Genomic DNA, 20,419 nt, shown 5'->3' with positions numbered 1-20,419 from the left:
ATTTCACACTATTATTGAAAACTGTCAAAATGACAAACTGTATCAAAGAGCCTCTATCTGGTGAGTATTATAGCAGAATGTAAACCTTAACATTCATTTTTTTATCTAATTTTTAATTTTATTATAAAAAGGAGAGAAAAGCTTCAACAGACTCCACCTAGGCAAGAAATGCCTGTATAGTAAAGGAGTTCTCGTCGTCATCATAGGCTAAGAAACTTCTCAAAAATGTAATATGCACAGTTCAAGAGACAAAATATCCATAGATCAGCTTTATGGAAGGTGTTTCACACTGTCAAGATAAGTGTAAAGCTGATCTCTTGAACTGTGCATATTTATTTTTTATTTTTATTACATTTGTACCCCGCGCTTTCCCACTCATAGCAGGTTCAATGCGGCTTAAGTACTTATTTGTACCTGGGGCAATAGAGGGTTAAATGACTTGCCCAGAGTCACAAGGAGCTGCATTGGGAATCGAACCCAGTTCCCCAGGACCAAAGTCCATCACTCTAACCACTAGGCCACTCCTCCACTCATATTACATTTTTGGGAGGATTTTTTTAGCCTGTGATGACACCAGGAACTCCTTTATTATACAGGCATTTTTGTCCAGGTGGAGTCTGTTAAGGCTTTTTCCTCTTTTTTATAATAAAATTAAAAATTAGATAAAAAATGAATGTTAAGGTTTACATACCGCTATAGTACTCACCAGTTAAGAGGATCTTTGATATATTAGGTTTTTAACTGAGAGAAATCCTCTTTTGAAAATGACAAAATGGCCAAATAAAACAAAAATTCCTGTAAACATCATAGGAAACGACACAAAACGAACATTTTCTGGCTGCCCACCCCTACTGTTAAGTATTTTGACTGTGGGTGCATTTTTGATCAGTGAGGACAGTGGAAGGATTCCTGTCCATCCAACACCAATTCAGAAATTCTAGCCCTAGAATTGGTTTCCAGTACAGCAAAATGAGCTCTGTCAGTTTTCTCTTGCAAATGAAAAGTTCAGTTATTTCATGCAAGTGTTTCTTTGTAGTATATAGATCACTATGGAAATTTAGAAAAAGACACACAGAGTGGTGTCATATAACGCATGCATATTAGCACCATCCAGACACATGTTCCATATCTGTGACATAAGCAGAGTTCTGGTGGTGCCAGTATCTTTAAGGGGTTTGTTGAAAGAGGGCTTAAAATAAATCTGCCCCACCCCCAATGACTTCAAACTGTTTTTTCTTCGGCATATTTCTTTGTCTCTGTCCTTTACGGTCGCCAAAAGTCATCTTCCACACAAGAACTGCCCTATTGAGTCAGACCAAAGGTCCTTCAAGCCCAGCATCTTGTATCCAAAAGTGGTCAATGTGGGTCACAAGAACCTGGCAAGATCTCAAAGAGTGGATATATTACTGCTTATGCCGAAGATTAAGCGATAGCTTTCCCAAAGTCTACCTTAATAATGGTTTATGGACTTTTCCTCCAGGAACCTATCCAGATCTTTTTTTAAACTCAGATACACTAATGTTTTTACCACATCTTCCAGCAATAAATTCTAGAGCTTAATTATGCATTGAGTGAAAAAAATATTTTCTATTTGTGTTAAATAGTGTGACCATCATCTCAAGGAAGAGTTTTCTCTTACAAAAAAAGACTTTGAAGCTAGAAACAGGGAATAGAGAGGGTAAAAAAGCAGACTTTGTTTAGTTAACCAGCTCCTATCCATACTCTACTCTGCTCCTTTTCAGAGACATACAACAGCATCCTGAAATATTACCTGGATTCCAACAATGCCAAGAATCTTGCAGACATCTCTGTCTTCGGACCAGGAAGCCCAGTAGCTCAGTCCATGAAGACACGTCACAGAACCGAAATTCTACTGAAGGAGAATGCAGATACATTCCAAAAGAACATGGCAGCTCACAAGAAATCTCTGAGGGAGCTGCAAAGGAAGATGCAAGGCCTAGATGTTGTTCGCATCAATGAGAAGGTCATAGATATGGGACAGGAAGAGACACTACTGTAGTGAAGGGGAGAGAGGGGTAGAGAAAGGATAGAATGCCAGTGGGAGAGATGTAATGGTATATCTAATGGGAAAGGACATAGCTGGAGCACAAAGAAGAGAAACATGTAGAGCAGTATGAAAACTTATAAGGGAAGAAAGCAAAAAATGCAGGAATGGAAAACAAAGAAAAAGAAATACTAAAGGGAAGAAGACATTACAAAGAATGAACTGTAAAAGGAGGAAGAGAGAATATGAGGGGCGGAGAATAAAAGACTCCATTTGTTTGGTGGTCTGTTGATGTATGGAAGTCACTCAGGAGCAGAATTAGAGGAGCAGGGAAATGTTGATACTTTCTGGGAGAGACTTTGATCTTTTCCACTGTATTGTTTTGCAGATATGTGGGGTTCCCGGAAACCAACACTGTGACCAAGCCCCCTGTGGCGGTGCTAATTGCAGGGACAATCTTGGGAACCGGAGATGTGGTGGGGAGAGCTGTAATGGTGCCCTCCCTGTGTCCATCAAGGCAATGAACATGGCACAGAATGTCTCGAGAGAGCTAGAGAACACAGCGGCACAACTGACTGCCGTAACTCAGAAGGTATAGAATTCAGGAAGATTTGTTGCTAGTCTGGGTAAATTGAGGTAAAGGCCAGTTAATGAATCTGTTAGACTTGGAGACAGGTTTTGCTTTAGATCACTACTAGTTAGACCACTGAGCCACTGAATTGACTAGAAACTGACCTGTATGAACCAAGCAGAACCATGGCATGTATGACAATCATAGAAATGAAACTGGATCCTAAATTAGAGGAAACGTCAGTGGTAGTATTTTGCAAGAAGTTTTCTGAAAAATAAATAAATAAAGTCCCTACTGTAAGCAGCAGTCCACTGCCTAGGACAGAGGCTGGCTGTCCGTTTGAAGAACATGAGGACAATGCTGGGTGAACTTCTACAGTCTATGTCCCAAACGAAGATCATGATCAAGTATTTAATCTCACATTCATTGTTGGTTTAATCATGAATTGATAATGATTGTGACTGTTGGGCAGACTGGATGAAACATTCAGGTCTCTAGTGGTTAGTGCAGTGGACTTTGATCCCGGGGAACTGGGTTCGATTCCCACTGGAGCTCCTTGTGGCTCTGGGCAAGTCACTTGACCTTCTATTGCCCCAGGTACCAATAAGTACCTGTGTATAGTATGTAAACCACTTTAATTGTAACCACAGAAAGGCGGTGTATCCTTTCCCCCTTCCCCTTTATCTGCCATCATTTATTATGTTACTATCAGTCTCGTTTTCAAAGAACATAGACTTACAAACTTCCATAGGTTCTTATGTAACTTTGTAAGTCTAAGTGCTTTGAAAATGAGTACCTAAGTATCCTTCCTTGAGCCTTATGAACACATCCACCAAGTTGTGTCATGTATCTGCAGCCTTGAGTTTCCACAATGTGTGAATAGACAGGATGACAACTCTGCCTGCTCCTATCCAGATTGAGGAAATCCAAGGATTAGCCAAGGATGCCAAGGGGCGAAGTGAAGCAATACTTACTAAGGCTCAAGATGCCAAGAGACGGATAGAAGACTCCACCAACAAGCTGAGGAACTTTATCAAGAGGATAAAAGATTTCCTGACGGGTAAGTGGTATCCTAATATCATAGACAGAAGTCAACGCCCTTTGTCTGCAATATACTGCCAATTTCTTGCCAATGGGTTGTCATCAGGCTTTGCTTTCATACACTAATTAACCAAGGGCTTCCATAAACTCGGTAAAACACTTCACTGCCCATATCCAGCCAGCAGCGGTTAATGTTTTTTTTAAACGTTGGCTGCCATTGGCTGGGCTAGACACAGAAATTCAGTGCCAGCCTCTATCTGGGTATGATACTGAATATCCAGATCTGGAGCAGCCTCTGGGAGTTACCCAGATAACTGCCAATATTCAGAAGAGGTACATGGATCTACCTGGTTAACTTGGGGCAGCCTTTGTTCTGCGGGAGCTGATCTACCCAGATAACTCTCTTTAAAAATTGACCCATAAGTTTGTAACTTGATTTAATGGAGGGTTCAGAAACTCGCCTGAGCTCACAAGGAGTAGAAGTCGGTTTTCATTTTTGCTTCCCCTGCTTCTTAGCCTGCTGCTCTAACCACTAGGCTGATTATGCATCGTTTAATGAATTAAAGGATAGGACTTGGGGTCAGGTTCATCTAGGACCTCGGAGTGTAGCAAAGTTTACCATAAGCAGGTGGCTAACAGAGCAGGATCTAGCTGTGCCCAGCTCTGTGCTTATATACTGTGGTTGCCACCTTCTCACCAATGCCTTGACAGCACTGACTGAACAAAATTCAATTGTTGAAAGTGTGGCACAAACCCACCGTCCTTCCCCACTGAGAAAGAATGTACAATTTATTTTCTGCTTTGCCAATAAACTCACATGCCTTCATTCAGGTAGACTATGGGGCACATTTTCGAAAGAGAAGGACATAAATCGGAAGATGGATGTCCTTGTCCCAGGGACATCCAAATCGGTATAATCGAAACCTGATTAAGGACGTCTGCAACTGCACTCCGTTGCAAGGATGGCCAAAGTTCAAGGGGGCGTGTCGGAGGCATAGCAAAGGTGGGACTTGGGGGTGCCTAACACTTGGACGTCCTTGACCCATAATTGAAAAAAACGAGGATGTCCCCGACGAACACTTGGACGTTTTCACCCGGACCTGTTTTTATTATGACTAAGGCACAAAAAGGTGCCCAAAATGAGCACATGACCACCGGAGAGAATCGGGGATGACCTCCTGTTACTCCCCCAGTGGTCACTAACCCCCCTCCCACCCTCAAAAAACATCTTTCAAAATATGTCGTGCTAGCCTCAGATGTCATACTCAGGTCCGTGACAGCGCATGCAGGTTCCTGGAGCAGTTTTAGTGGCTACGGCTGTTCACTTCAGACAGGCAGACCCAGGCCCACCCCCCCCCCCCCCCCACCTGTTACATTTGTGGAGGAAATAGTGAGCCCTCCAAAACCCACCAAAAACCCACATCTAGGTGCCCCCTTCACCTGTAAGGGCTATGGTAGTGCTGTACAGTTGTGGGTAGTGGGTTTTGGGGGGCTCAGCACACAAGGTAAGGGAGCTATGTACCTGGGAGCAATTTATGAAGTCCACTGCAGTGCCCTCTAGGGTGCCCGGTTGTTGTCCTGGCATGTCAGGGGGACCAGTGCACTAGAAATGCTGGCTCCTCCCATGACCAAATGGCTTGCATTTGGCTGTTTTTGATATGGAGGTCTTTGGTTTTGAAAAAAATCACCGAAAGTCAGAAATGTCCATGTCTAGGGACGTCCAAATTTAAGGATTTGGACGTCCCTGATGGTATTTTCAAAACGAAAGATGGACGCCCATCTTGTTTCAAAAATACGGGTTTCCCCGCCCCTGGATTTCGCCGTTTTGCAAGGACGTCCCTTTCGAAAATGCCCCTCTATGTCAACACTGGTTTAAGTTAGACAGAACTCCTAGAACAGCAGGGGACTAAAATGGGAAACTGGGAGGTTACTGTATTGGATATAAAGTAAAGTCCATATCATACTACAATTCATCTGTAGCCTTAGAGCTTGAGGCCTACATGTAGTTTCATAATATAAATTAACTCTGTTTTGTTCTTGCAAATTATATACATGGAATTAGTACAATGTTAGAGTAGGTCTTCCAGTAGACCTCTCATAATATTTCACAAAGGAATAAATATCTTTGTTTTCTAGTTGTAAACAAACATTTACATAACCTTCAGCCCCCAACCCCTTAACACTTGTGTTTTGTCTCTAGAGGAAGGAGCTGATCCAGAGAGCATTGAGCTGGTGGCCCAGCAGGTCTTGAATATCTCACTACCCTCCAATGCAAGTGACATTACCAGACTTGTCAAGGAGATCAGAGAAAGTATCGGCAACCTGAGCAATGTGGACAAAGTCCTCAACAGCACTTCTGAGAGCCTGGCCACAGCCAAAGAACTACTCAATCAGGCTGTGCAAGCCAAGTAAGAGAGCGTTGACAAACTCATCCTCATTTGGAAGCTGTTAGAGACATCAACATTTTACCTCAGCTTAGTGATTGTGGATTACCGAGATCCCTGATCACAACCTAAGGTTCATGTTTATTTATTTATGACTTTGCTCATCTTTAGTTACATTAGCTGGTTGCTTTGTCAGGTAATATCTCAGCCAACATGAGAGCCAGAAATCATCTGGTTTCAAGCGAGCAGTTTAACTGATCAATCCAAAGGAGTAGTGGCACTCTATTTTCTTTCCTCGCATGTATGTGTTACCACCTGTATGAGCACTCAGCTTCATTTACACAAATATAAGCAATGTCAACACATTATTTATACTTTATATTCTCTATTTACTTTAATTACTTCATCTGTAGGTCTAGAGCCCTCTTACTGACTAACCAAAAACAACTATATATTTTCTTCTCTAGAATATGTTATTTTATGTCTTTGTATTATTTTAATATGATATTGCGTATATATACTTGTAACCCACTTTGAACAATAGAAGGTGTGGGATATAAATCACTTTAATAGTAACTAATAATATAGTATAATCCCAGTTAACTGACCTTTGGTTATCCAACATTCTGGATTAACTGACAGTCAGTAATCCGGGCTCCACCCACTAACTTTCCTTCCTCCCAAACGTCATGGCACCAGCTGCACCTCCAAGAAACTCCTCCAAAGTGCCTTCCCGCTCACCCACCCAACCAAGCATAGCTCACCGCCCCAGTCTACCTTCAGCAGTGCTTTTAAAATGGTTGCCGCTACCTTCAGCAGCAGTCTTGCAGCAGCCATTTTGAAAGCATTTCCAGCATGGGCAGGAGCAACTGAGTGAGGATCATCCCTGTCCCTACCTCACTGGTAGACCACCAGGGCTTTGAAGGTAGACCCTGGGGGGGGGGGGGGCTATGATTGGTTAGGTGAGGAGGGTCTGGGAGCAGGAAGGCTGCTACTGTTTGGGGGAAATGGAGGGAGAGAAGCGCTGAGTGTGGTGGTGTGGAGGGGGGGAGAGGATATAGTGCAGTCTGTAGAGTCTCGGATTATTCAATTTTTAAGTTATCTGACAACCTGCCAGTCCTGTTTATGTCAGATAATCTACACTCTTACTGTAATTATAATTTTCTAAGCAACAAACTGCACCAGAGAATTACTTAACTATAAAGTCATCCAAGAAAGTAGCCAGCCAAGTCTACTATTTTCTGTAGCCAGGGCTGGCTCAACTATCACACATGACTAGGCGATTACCTAGGGCAGCAGCTTCTGAGGGACAGAAAAAGAACGGGTTCTGACAGCCACACAAACTCAAAGGACCTGCAGGAAGGGTGAGCAATTTTCAAATAGCCCATTTAATTGAGTAAATGACTTTTGGAAATGACTCTCATTATTTAAGATTTAAAAGCATGATGAGTTTATATTGTTGGGCAGACTGGATGAACCGTACAGGTCTTTTTCTGCCGTCACTTACTATGTTACTATGTCTTAGGGGAGTTGCAAATTAAGGGCCTGAAAATTTAATTGGAGGGAGAGGTGTAAGGCTCAAGGTTTGCCTAGGGCGTCCAATACCTTTGTGTTTGCCTTTCTGTAGCTGCAAAACTAATAGAGTAAAGTCAGATACTTCTCTCCATTTTCCAAGCTCCTTTTTGACAGAAGTTTACCTCCTCTATTCTCTTGTACATAACAGTAACTCATTCGGCCTTACTGTTCAAGAGTTCTTCTGATTTTGTGTGTCTGTGGCAACCATTTTTCAAAGTCGTGTCCAGTATGACTGCAAAAATTTAATGCTGTGAAGCTTTTTGGTTTCCATCTCAGAAAACCTAACGCTGTTTGGCATTAACATCATGTGAAAGTAATCAGTAACAGATTATAGGAGAAAGCCATCTGGAAACGATAAATTCTCAAAAGTCCTAGTAACAAATCTATGCACGGCCCTGGTTTTCATGGAGCGTCACATGCTATCTTCCCCAGGTACCTTTGCTGCTAATACCCGGGTACGAGCACCGGTATACCCAGATGCCACCTGACACTAAATGTTCAGCTGGAACTTCAAACTCTGTGGCCAGCGTTTAAATGAGATGTCAGCTGCAGAGTCTGAATATTGACCCAACTGTTTTTAGGTTTTTCACTGAGGGGCAGGATTAAGGCACAGACAAACTAGAAGCGTGCCTGGGGCTTAAATGTTTAGACTGGGCACTCCCAGATATGTGAGTCAGAGATCCCCAAAGTAGAGTTTTCACCTGCCAAGTCAGCTGCTGGCAGAAAGAAGGTTTGGCGGGATTGGAGGTTGACGGTATGAGGGTGTGGGGGCAACCAGAGCCACCACTGCCCACTGTTTTTCCTATTCCCAGTTGGCAGGAGGGGGAAAGCTGTCAAAATTACTCAAAACCATCTCAACTTTAGGAAATTACTGAAGACCAGCCTATTCCAGAAGGCCTACCCCCAGGCTCCGACATAAAACCCAAAGTCCTTCAAAACAGCATATAAATGGACTATTTTGGACTCTCTTACCTTTACCCTTTTTCCTTTATTCCCTGTTCTTTCTATCCACTCTGACTACCACAATCTATTGTATTTGTATAACTACTGGACTGGCGATAGCCTTTTCGGTCTAATGTAAGCCACATTGAGCCTGCAAACATGTGGGAAAATGTGGGGTATAAATGTGATAAATAAATAAATAAAATTATTTAGTGCATTTGCCATTCCTCTCAAGCCTACCTGCTTCTTTCTCCTCTGCCAGCTTTTCTTTGCAATCAGAGCCACGGGGTGGGGAGGGGGACGTTTGTTGGAGTTTCAAAGTGTATTTGTGTTACATTGGAAAAGGGGGTGGGGAACAAGGGTTTACCATATGGCTCGAGAAAAAGGAGGACAGATTGAGCCAGTCTGGGTTTTACTTCCATTGCTTTCAATGGAAGCAAAACCTGGACTGGATCAATGTGCCCTCCTTGCACTTGTCTGTCTAGGATCCAGCGAAGAGTTAATCCTGCCCTGTTTTCATGTGAACGAAATGTGATGTTTTCTGCAGGAATAAAGCTGACAGTGTGAAGAGCAGCATCACTGAAACCCAAAATACTCTTGGGATGGCCCAAGCGAAAGTGAAAGCAGCAGAAAAAGCTCTGAGGAAAGCAAAGCAAGACATAACCAGCGTAGAGACTGTCGTGAAAGAGGTAGGAAGGACATTCTTCTCACCTCAATACGCCAACAAGAACATCAATTACCACGACAATGTTACTAACCTACAGCCAGATGATAAATGGTAAATGTGGGCGCCAGAGGCCACTAGCGTCGAAGCAGCAGCCATGATCATCAGGCAAACGGTGCCCCTGCCCCTCAATACCACAGAACTCATTTAAATTAAATTTAAATGAGTTCCGCTTGTATTCCGCCCCTATGGTCACAGAACAGCGCTCTGATCGTACGGACAGAATGGCGTCTTAACCCTATGCCAGTTCAGAGCTGGCATTAAGGTTAAGGCTCTGCTCCTGCCTCCCCCCCCCCCCCCCCCCCCGTCAGAGTCAGGCAATATATTCTTATTCCTCTGTAATCAAATAGAAATGTATCATTCTAGGTATGACTAGAACGTGTTTCACGCTTACCTTCAAAACTCAAATAATTACCATGAAACTGAGTTTATCCTTCCTCCATTGGTCCCAACGTTTGTAACAAAAGCATGTCCTACATTATATAAACTGGACTATCCACCCTAGTTGAGACACTTCCTTATATGAGGAAAAGCTAAAGAAGTTAAGGGCCCTGTTTACTAAGTAAACCTTGTTCACAAAATCATTTATGGAGAGGTCCTGGTCTACATGTCAGACCTGATAGACTTACCACCCAGGAACACCAAAAGCACGCACATTCCTGAATCTCCATTTCCCCAGCTGCAAAGGACTAAAATACAAATTAACACATGCATCCAACTTTTCATACATAAGCACGCAGCTATGGAATGCACTACCATTTGGTGTGAAAAAAATTCCTGAATTAACCAACTTTCGGAAATCACTGAAGACCTTCCTGTTCATCAAAGCATACCGCAACGATCCATCATATACACTCTAATGCAATACCACTTTTTCTCTGGTCCCGAATTGTGATCTCTTCATACTTGTTTGATTAATTTTACTATGTTATTCATGTTCTTTATGTATCACCACTTGTATCTTTAACTCTGGATTGGCGATAGCCATGACGGAACAATGTAAGCCACACTGAGCCTGCAAATAGGTGGGAAAATGTGGGATACAAATGCAGCAAATAAATAAATAAAATACAATCATGGTAAAACATATTTAAGTCTGCACTCTACAGTCCTGCATCACCCTGTTCAGCGTTGTTAAGCTTAAACCAACCAATCAGAGGCAATTGTTATTGCCACTTACCTAATTGTTAGCTTTTAAAATTCAAATCAACATTAACAATTTTCACTTGGTAACTTAATGCTCATACAGCCAATGAAATCAAGTTCTTCTAATACTCATTTCCAACCCTCCCCACACAAACCATCCACTGTAATTCTATTGAGAACCAATACCAATGGTAATTACAAACTACTATGAGCTTCCGTCTTCAACTACTTAATCCGATTGTAGCACATCTATATAAATCATGTAAAATGACCACCTACCACTTCACAAACAAATATCGTCCTCACAAAGAAAAGCTCCCCGTTCAGTCTGGCAATTTAATCCAGCAGGTTTCATAGTGCCAATGAATCCTGGGTAAAATTCTCAGGCCCCTTCTGTGAAATCAGCTCAGTGTTATGTTAATCTATTGAAGTAAAAATGAGGAATTAACAGGCCAGTATTCTTAAGAATAGCCACAGTGGGTCAGACCAATGGTCCAACAGTGGCCAATCCAGGTCACAAGTACCTGGAAGAAACCCAAATAGTAGCAAGATTCTGGAATCCCAAACAGTAGCAACGTTCTATGCTACCAATCCCAGGGCAAGCAATGGCTTCCACATGTCTGTCTCAATAGCAGACTATGGACTTTTCCTCTAGAAACTTGTCCAAACCTTTTTTAAACCCAGATACACTAACTGTTGTTACCACATCCTCTGCTAATGAGTTGCAGAGCTTAACTGTTCATTGAGTGAAAACTATTTCCTCCTGCTCCTTTTAAAAGTAGCACCATGTAACTTTCTTCAGTGTCCCCAAGTCGTCGTACTTTTTGAAAGAATAAAAAATGATCATGTTTACCTGTTCTACACCACTCAGAATTTTGTAGACCTCAATTATATCTCCCCTCAGCTGTCTCTTTTCCAAACTGAAGAGTCCTAACTTCTTAAGCCTTTTCTTATATAGGACGAGTTCCATCCCCTTAATCATTTTGGTCATCATTCTTTGAACCTTTTCTTATTCCGCTATATCTTTTTCAAGATACGGTGGCCAGAATCGCACACAATACTCAAGGTGAGGCTGCACCATGGAGCGATACAGAGGCATTATAATATTTTTGATCTTATTTTGCATCCCTTTCCTAATAATTCCTAGCATTCTGTTTGCTTTTTTGCCCGCAGAAGATTTCAGCATATTGTCCACGATGACGCCTAAATCTTTTCCTTGGTGCTGACTCCTAGGGTGAAACCTAGCATCAAATAACTATGATTTGGATGATTCTTCCCAATGTATATCACTTTGCATTTGTCCACCTAATTAGCTGGAGAATAAACACTTAAATTTACAATTTATAAACACCTAGAAAAGCAGTGCTGATTCAGCCCATTAAATTTACAAATTTACAATTTATAAACACCTAGAAAAGCAGTGCTGATTCAGCCCATTGTAGTCAGTGATCTTAAAGGTACTAGAGAACTACAGTGAAGTGGAGGAGTAGCCTAATGGTTAGTGCAGTGGGCTGTGATCCTGGCAACCTGGGTTTGATTCCCACTTCAGCTCCTTGTGACCTTGGGCAATTCGAGTCTTAGTTTCATTGTGTTGTGGGATCGAGGCATTTAAGTTGGGTCATCAGGGTATGCCTTTTTGAATAAGTAAGTTTTTTGTGATTTCCGAAAGTTTGATAGGTTGTGCGTTGTTTTCAAGGTGTTTAGTAGTAGTAGTACAGCCTGAATGCAGCTCAAATGTTCAACACCAGGCTTAGTCTGGTCACTGGCGCTGTTGCAAGTTACTTGGGTGCCAGCAAACATTCATACTGGTGCCCAAATAATTGGCTGGATAAAGCTAGAACAACCTTTCTATTGTCCTAACTTTATCCAGGCAGTGACCCGGTTGGGGGGGGGGGGGGTCTGAAAATCACCACTAACCCCTGGATAACAAGCTAATCGATGCCAATTATTGGTTGCTAGCAGTGGCGTAGCCATGGGTGGGCCTCAGCCCACCCACTTTGGGGTCAGGCCCACCCAAAATCAGTGCTCCGTAGGCGAGGCTGGCGGGGATCTGCAAGTCCCGCCAGCCAAAGATCTCCTCCTGGCAGAAAGAGCACTTACACCCTAGTCAACCAGCAGTGTCACTGAGTTTGCATGCTTACGCTGAGCCTGGCCATGTCAGCAGCTCTCTGCGACATTACCACTAGCTGCGCAGGGTGTAAGTGTTCATTCTGCTGGGAGGTGGTCTTCAGGTGGCGGGGCTTGCGGATCCCCGCCAGCCCAGGTATTTCTTTTGGTTTGATTAGGAGGGGGGAATTAACACCAGTGAGGGCCGAGGAGAGTGGGGAGACCACCGGAGTAGGGCCGAGGAGGGTGGAGAAGAGATGAGTTTTTTGGCCCACCCTCTTTGGGCTCAGGCCCACCCTAAATTTGCCGTCTGGCTACGCTCCTGGTTGCTAATAAGCAATTATCAGCACTAATTGGCACTAATTAGAATTTACATGCATAACTTTCTAAGCATATTCTGTAATGTGGTGCATGTACGTTCTAATATGTGGATCTCAAAAGGGGGCGTGGCCATGGGCGTCCCTGAAAATTATGTGCACTTTTATAGAATATGCCCGATCTGCTCTTAACTTAGGTGTGGGCATTTATGTGGGGAGTTCCTAGGAAGTATCGACACCCCAGGCATCTCTGGCAGCTGAACTTGTCACTTACTTTCCATTCCAGCTTACTGGTAAAGTTGAGGGTATTGAAAATAAAGAGATGGACATCATGAACCGACTGGGGAATCTGTCCAAGGAAGCAGAGGCCTTGCAGAAGAAGACGGAGACCAACAGGCAGCAAGCCAAGGAGGCCAAGGATAAGGCCGACCGAGCTCTGTCAAGTACCGGGAAGCTGGAAAAGGTAGAGGCAAGGACTTGAGGAAGACTTGTCATGGCACTGGGCGAATGACGTGACCTAGAAAGAAATGATTAAGAAAATGACCTAATAATAGGTCAGTTAAAAGAGGCTGAGTGAAAGCACATTGTGGGGGAACACTATGTGGAAACACTGATTTTAACCAATAAGTAAATACCCCTGATGCAAAAAAAAAGAAGATGCTTATTGGATAAACACTAGGGAAACCACTTTCTCTTGTATTCTCTTACCCTTTCCCTGACCTGTCTGTGCGATTCCTAAAGTGACATAAATGTGCATATTTAATTCTACCAGAAAGGGTACCCAGCAGTAAAACCTGTGGCACGAAAAAAAAACAGTAAGCACCACTTTTTAGTACCCTCAAAAACATCTAATTAGCTGGAGAATAAACACTTAAATTTACACTTTATAAACACCTAGAAAAGCAGTGCTGATTACAACCAAAGCAAATCTGTTTCCTACATTGGAGATGGAAATGCTACTGAGGCACAGTGTTCAGGTGATGGAGATAAGTCAAATGAGATTAGGGCAGGGGTTCACCAGGTTTTCAGGATACCCACAATGAATATACATGTGACAGATTTGCAGAGAATGGAGGCAGGGCATGCCAGTTTATCCTATGCATACTCATTGTGGATATCTTGAAAAGCAGACTGGCTGGGTGTGTCCCAAGGACTGGTTGAGAACCCCTGGATTAGGCGGATCTTATCTGGAGATACATACAGCAGTGGTTGGTTCCCAACCCTGGTCCTGGAGGCACTCCAGTCAGTCAGGTTTCAGGATATCCCCAATGAATGTTCAAGAGAGAGATTTGCATGTAGTAGAGTCAGTTATGCAAATATCTCTCATGAATATTCATTGCCTCCCACAAAAGGGACATGTTGATGGATACAGACGCTATTAGTATTGATTGAACTGGTCTCTTTGAAAGTGAATGATATAAAGGATACTGATATTATCATAATGATGTGATCTGGATATGACAGTTATCCTATATAATAATTCTCACCTCCAACGTGCTTTCTTGCCTGGGACCATGGCTCCCTTGGAGTTGGTCAGGAAGGCTCCGTAGATCAGACTGACGCCACTGGCCGCATTATGACGTGACCCTAGCAGACCAACTCCAAGGGAGCCACGGTCCCAGGCAAGAAAGCACGTTGGAGGTGAGAATTACTGGTAGTGCTGCTGAAGGAGCTATGTCGACGATAATGGCGCCGCAAACACCCTCCTCCCCCCTTGTGTTGTTTCAGGACCCCCCTCCCACTCCACCCCTGTCTGGCCCTCCCCTTCGTAAGAGCTGGCTGCTTAAAAGTTTTTACCTCCTGCACGCAGGGACGCCGCTTCCGTCAGCCTTTTCTTTCGCTTCTGTTTCAGCTGTTACTGTGGTCCCGCCCAGAACAGCTGAAACACAAGTGAAAGAAAAAGCTGTCAGAAGCGGTGTCCCTGCGTGCAGGAGGTAAATTTAAGCAGACAGCTCTTACGAAGGGGAGGGCCAGACAGGTGGGGAGTGGGAGGTGGGTCCTGAAACTACAAAGGGGGGTCCTGAAACGACAGAGGGGGGGAAGGGGGTCCTGAAACAACACGGGGGAGGGGTTACTGGAAATCTACTGGAAGGGGAGGGACGGGTCCTGTAACTGGAAGGGGAGGGGGTCCTGGATCAGGGGGTAGCGCCCATTTCATTTGTGTCAGAAACAGGCCTTTTTTTTACTAGTTATGAACATAAATTACAGCAATGCTCTAAGTGTCAATACGTGAATAACATAAGTGTGATAAAACCATAAGAAAAAATTCTGTTTGAGCAGCATACATTTGGTATGGGTAACCTTTTAGTCCTTCAGAAGAATGAGTGTGAGGTTATCTTAATAACGGTTGAGTGTGAATGATAGGGTTGAATGAGGATGACTTTGTTTTGGTGTAAGCAGTAAGGGGAAGCTGATTAGGTTAAAGTTTTGAAAAAATGTTATAAAATGTTTTTTTCTAATAAAGTTAAATCAGACAATAGTGATTGTAGTTAATTTTGTGGGAGGTATTAATTTTTGTAACTAGTGTGAAATATAGTTACTCACTAGGAAGGGAGATGAATATTCATTGGGGATATCCTGAAAGCCTAACTAGCTGGGGATCCTCCAAGACCAGGTTTGGGAATCACTGGCATACTCCATATTTCCGCTTACAGGTGTTTCATAGACATTGTGGGGGCCTGTGTGGCCTTTTCTGTGGTTATATTTTTAATCTGTTACTCTTTCTTGCACCATTTTCTAGGAGATGAAGAAACTAAATGAAAAATACACAGAACTTCAGGATAAGATTGGGGATATAGATGGTGTGGCTGGTGGCGCTATAGAGAGGGTGAAGAATGTCAAGGATGAGGCACAGGCACTTCTGAAGAAAGCCTCTGACATCAAGGAGAAGCTGGACGGTTTGTAAACTCTGAAATTAATGTTATGAGAAAGTTACAGCTACCATTACTTAAAAACACACAGAGCAAGCTGTTATCTCTCTCTCTACCAATTACAAATCAGTACTTGTGAAATTGGTTGCCATTCTCCCCTGTGCACCCCTTGGGAGCAGCCATCTGGTATCGGTGATTTGTCTATAATATTTTAGAGACTTTTTTTTGGAAATTATATGATGAAAAATTTTATTTCCAACAACTTTCCATGAGGATTTTGGATCTTTAATCATGTCTTTAGTTCCTAGAAGTTCATACTTAATCCTTTCCTATCAGGCACAGAAGGAAGAGAGATGGTTTGGTGATAGAGGTTTAATTCTTCTGAGGTTTTTTCACTGTAATTGTTTCCTGGGCTTTTTTTTTCAGGTCTTGAAAAAAGATTTCAAAACAATGAGAACAAAATTGACGCAAAAATGACAACGCTTCAAGAGCTTGAAAAGCAAGCATCGGGATTATTAGAACATATCCGAAAAGAGGCAAATGCTTACGCCAGCTGTGAGTCCTAAAGAAACCAGCTCCATGACCCTGAAGAACCAGCAGAACCTGAAGGTTTTCTCTGTTTTCATACCCTAAATTTGGAACCAAGAAGAACCAGAAATTCCCTGCCTCACGTAGCAAATCTAGAACCGAGAAAAAGAACATTCTTCAGGTACTTGCTTATAAGCCTAAGCTTTCCACTCTCACTGAGACTCAGATATATAAGCATTTTTTCCCAATGAACATAAACATGGGAAAATCCCTTTAGTACATCTGGCCCTGAGTCAAGAACAAAGATTAAATATCTCCTACCAACTTTGGAAGCGAAGCTATCCCTCCCTTTCTGACTCTGGAATAAATATTATCCATTCCCCAATTAATCTGGAACCGAATATTTCTGTTTCTTGTTGGCTCTGACATGAGGAAGGACCATCTATCAATGACTGTTGAGCCAAAGCTAGTGGTCTCTCGCTGATTCTAAAACTGAGACATCTCAACCCTCATCTCTCTCTGCTACAACAAGAAATAAATGCTGTTTACGTCACTCGTTTCAGAGCACCAAGCCAGTTCCACCGTTCCACCCTCACTGCTATCTTGGCTCAGCAGCCAGCCTTGGAAAAGATGGATCCTTCTCTGCAGTAGCTACCTGCGCTTTATTTTTGACTGTATCTCGGTCACGGTGGTGTTAAACTTGACTATCACGTACCAAGACAAAGAGAGCTTCATCCCTTCACTAGTGGTGCATGCGGCATTCACACTGGGACCAGTGTCCAGCTTCCATCTCTGAGTCAGAGTTCATCTTCATCCTCCGTACTGGGATACTAACCAGGGGAAACTGGAAGAGCTATCCGGGAGCCATGGAAACCTGCATTCCACTCCAACAACCGGGACATTCTAGCAGAAGCAGTCGGGCAAATCTGTACAGTTATAGCTGGCAAGAAAGAAAAGTGTGTGTGTGTGTCTCTAGAGATGTCCCCCTCAGAAATGGCCTCAAACATCAGGAAAAAGGGAGCCAGAGCCAAATAACATCTTTGTGTGTTTGTATTTTTTTCCAGATGGAAAATGCAGCATTATCCCAGAAGAACTGTTCTCTGTTTGAAAGTTAGTTCATATATCAAACTCAAGTTAGGTACGTTTCTGACACAGCATTTTTGTTATGCTAGCGTCAGGCATGAGAAATGTAATACTTGGACAATCTCTCAATTGTTCACGCTTTCAAAAAGTACAAAGACTAGGGGACACTCCATGAAGTTACATAGTAGCACATTTAAAACAGGAGAAAATATTTTTTTCACTCAGTTGTCCTTTTACAAAGGCGTGCTAGCAGTTTTAGGGCGCACTAACCATTAGCATGCGCTAAATGCTAGCGATGCCCATAGAAATATATGGGTGACTCTTAACGTTTAATGTGTGATTATTCGTAGCGCATGCTAAAAATGCTAGTGCGATTTGTTAAAGGACCCCCTCAGTGCAGAGTTTAACTCTGGAACTTGTTGCCAGAGATGTGGTAAAAGTAGTTCATGTAGCCAGGTTTAAAAAAGGTTTGAACAAATTCCTGGAGGAAAAGTCCATAAACTGGTTGTTAAGATAGACCTGGGGAAAGCCATTGCTTATCCCTGAGGTCAACTAGTGTGGAGTCTTGCTATTTTGGGGGCTCTGCCAGGTAGTTGTTGTGACCTGGATTGGCCACTGTTGGAAGCAGGATACTGGGCTAGATGGCCTTTGGTCTGACCAGTGGGGTAACGCTTATGTTCTGTGTTTCGGTGGGTAATCCATGTACTATGAATGGTAGACACAAAGTCCCTATAGCTATAGGGAAGACTGGATTCATATTCCCCAGTAGAATATTTCCTTTCGCAAGCAATGTACACCCATGAGTCATTCAACAGAGCTAAAATTCAGTCCAAACTCTAGAGTAGTCAGTTCTATGAGGGAGGAAGTTGTCTCCCTGCCTGATCTTATGGTTCATATAGTAATGCTCTAGTGGACATTCAGGAAGTAATTTAATAAACGTTTTTCATATCTGAATAATAATTCTTTAAAAATTACTGTGGGTGATGCCTGAAAGTCTGCACTGTGCAAGCAGGTATGTATTTGTAGGAGAGGAGTTCGGGTGGAGTCGCAATTTACACATGTATTTTCTTTTTTTTAAAACATGCATAGGTGCATAATTTATGCACTAAGACTTATGCTAACTCCCAAACAGAAAACCCAAAATAAGGGGAAGAATCATAAACCCATCCTCTCAAGAACGTACGACCACCTAAAGTTCCGGAAAAAAACTAAAAACGAACCTGTTCCAAAAGGCATACCCCACCAACCCAACATGACAACAAGAGTACCTGTCACGCAACAACACCAAGAACGCAATGGACTCACCCCAACTCTCCCTCTTCCTACCTAATGTTCCCCCAATGTACCTACCATATATGATCCCCATTCTACCACAACCACACCTTGTCCTTATGTACACATTGTATTTGTTCAGACCGGAATTGGCGATTGCCTTTATGGTACTATGTAAGCCACATTGAGCCTGCAAATAGGTGGGAAAATGTGGGATACAAATGTAACAAATAATCACCAAATAAAAAAAAGAGAGGAAGGCACTCAGGTGGCCCCAATAAAATAGAATTTCAAACGAAGAGGCCCTTTTACTGAGCCGCGTAAGCGTCTATGCGCACCCAACGTGCGCCAAAATGGAGTTACCGCCCGGCTACCACGTGGCTGTTGCGGTAATTTCATTTTTTGCGCACATCCAAAAAATAAATTTTATTTTCAGATTCGCATATCGGACGCACATCAGGTGGCATCTGAGGCACATATGTCATTACCGCCCGGTTACCATGTGAGACTTTAACGCTAGGTCAATGGCTGGCGGAAAGGTCTCAGACCCAAAACGGATGCACTGCAATTTTCATTTTGCCGCACATCCATTTTCGGCAAAAAATTTTTAAAAGGCTTTTTTTACAGATGCACTGAAAAATGATTCTGCACGCACCCAAAACATGTGTCTACACTACTGCAGGCCATTTTTCAGCACGCCTTTGTAAAAGGACCCCTTATAACTGTGAGAAAATCACTCTAGGGATCATTTTCAAAGCACTTAGACATACAAAGTTCCACAGGTTACTATGGAACTTTGTAACTCTAAGTGCTTTGAAAATACACCTCCACGTGCAACAGTTACAAAAAAATACTGAAACATATTTTAAATATCAAACATTGTATCATTAAAAAATATATAAAGAGGAGGTGGACATCATAAATACAGAAAACAAGGTCATAGGACCTCCTGTCACGCACAGCTGTTCCAAGTCCGGGACCTTAAATGCAATTTCAAATCCTCTGTCTTTCCATCCTCAAAACAACGTTGTAATAGGCATTAAAGAGCTCACAAGAGAACTGGCATCAGGCCGCTTTGAAACTATCCTTTGGTGATCTTAGATACTTTGAACAACCCCGGAAGCAAGAAACACGCCGAAACACCTTCTGACGTCTCTTTTCCCAGATAAGTGGTAGCTGTTTAATAACACAAAAGATATTTCAAATAAATAGAATAATTTATAAATGCGCCTTGTTTTTATTGTAGTTTGTGAATACAGTTTAATGCATATTGCAGCGTTGTTTTGAGGATGGAGAGACTCATTATTTGAAATTGCATTTAAAGTTCCAGACTTGGAACAGCTGTGTGGGAGAGGAGATCCTATGACCTTGTTTTCCGTATTTATGATGTCTGCCTCCTCTTTGTAATTTTTTTTATGATACAATGTTTGATATTTAAAATATGTTTCAGTATTTTTTGTAACTGTTGTACATAGAGGGGCATTTTCGATATGACGTCTTAAAATTTACACTCCAGCCCATCCCTATCTATTCAGTCACGATCAGGGCACAGACCGTAGAAGTTTGGCCAGCACTGGTTTTGCTTCCCAATTACCAGTGTTGCCATCCAATCTCTGCTAAGATTCGGTAGATCCATTCCTTCTAAACAGGATTCCTTTGTGTCTGTCACACACATGTTTGAATTCCATTACCCCCTAGGTGATAGTTAAGGTCTCTACTTAGCCAACTAATGCAAAGAAACCTGGAGAAAATTTGCTATTTAGTATGAGAGAGAGTTTTCTTGTAGTAGCAGGGATCAAGGACATCCTCAACTCCTATAAGAAGTGAGTGAAATAGAAGGTATTGCAGAATGGAA

At 42.5% G+C, this 20,419-nt stretch overlaps 1 protein-coding gene across 3 annotated transcripts in view; it reads left to right on the top strand.

The window, feature by feature from the left end:
* LOC115471994 (laminin subunit beta-4-like) overlaps positions 1-17,494 on the top strand; it is a 120,569-nt gene extending 103,075 nt beyond the window's left edge. For all 3 annotated transcript variants that reach the window (XM_030206011.1, XM_030206009.1, XM_030206010.1), the window contains 8 exons: positions 1,743-1,984; positions 2,394-2,597; positions 3,492-3,636; positions 5,818-6,025; positions 9,066-9,207; positions 13,098-13,274; positions 15,552-15,708; positions 16,108-17,494. In XM_030206011.1, the coding sequence (XP_030061871.1) occupies positions 1,743-1,984; positions 2,394-2,597; positions 3,492-3,636; positions 5,818-6,025; positions 9,066-9,207; positions 13,098-13,274; positions 15,552-15,708; positions 16,108-16,247 (1,415 nt within the window). In that variant the 3' untranslated portion in view covers positions 16,248-17,494. The remainder of the gene's footprint in view (positions 1-1,742; positions 1,985-2,393; positions 2,598-3,491; positions 3,637-5,817; positions 6,026-9,065; positions 9,208-13,097; positions 13,275-15,551; positions 15,709-16,107) is intronic.
* The last annotated feature ends 2,925 nt before the right edge of the window (positions 17,495-20,419 follow it).

This window comes from Microcaecilia unicolor, chromosome 6, assembly GCF_901765095.1.
Source record: "Microcaecilia unicolor chromosome 6, aMicUni1.1, whole genome shotgun sequence".
NCBI lineage: Eukaryota > Metazoa > Chordata > Amphibia > Gymnophiona > Siphonopidae > Microcaecilia > Microcaecilia unicolor.
This window is presented reverse-complemented; position numbering and strand designations above follow the sequence as displayed.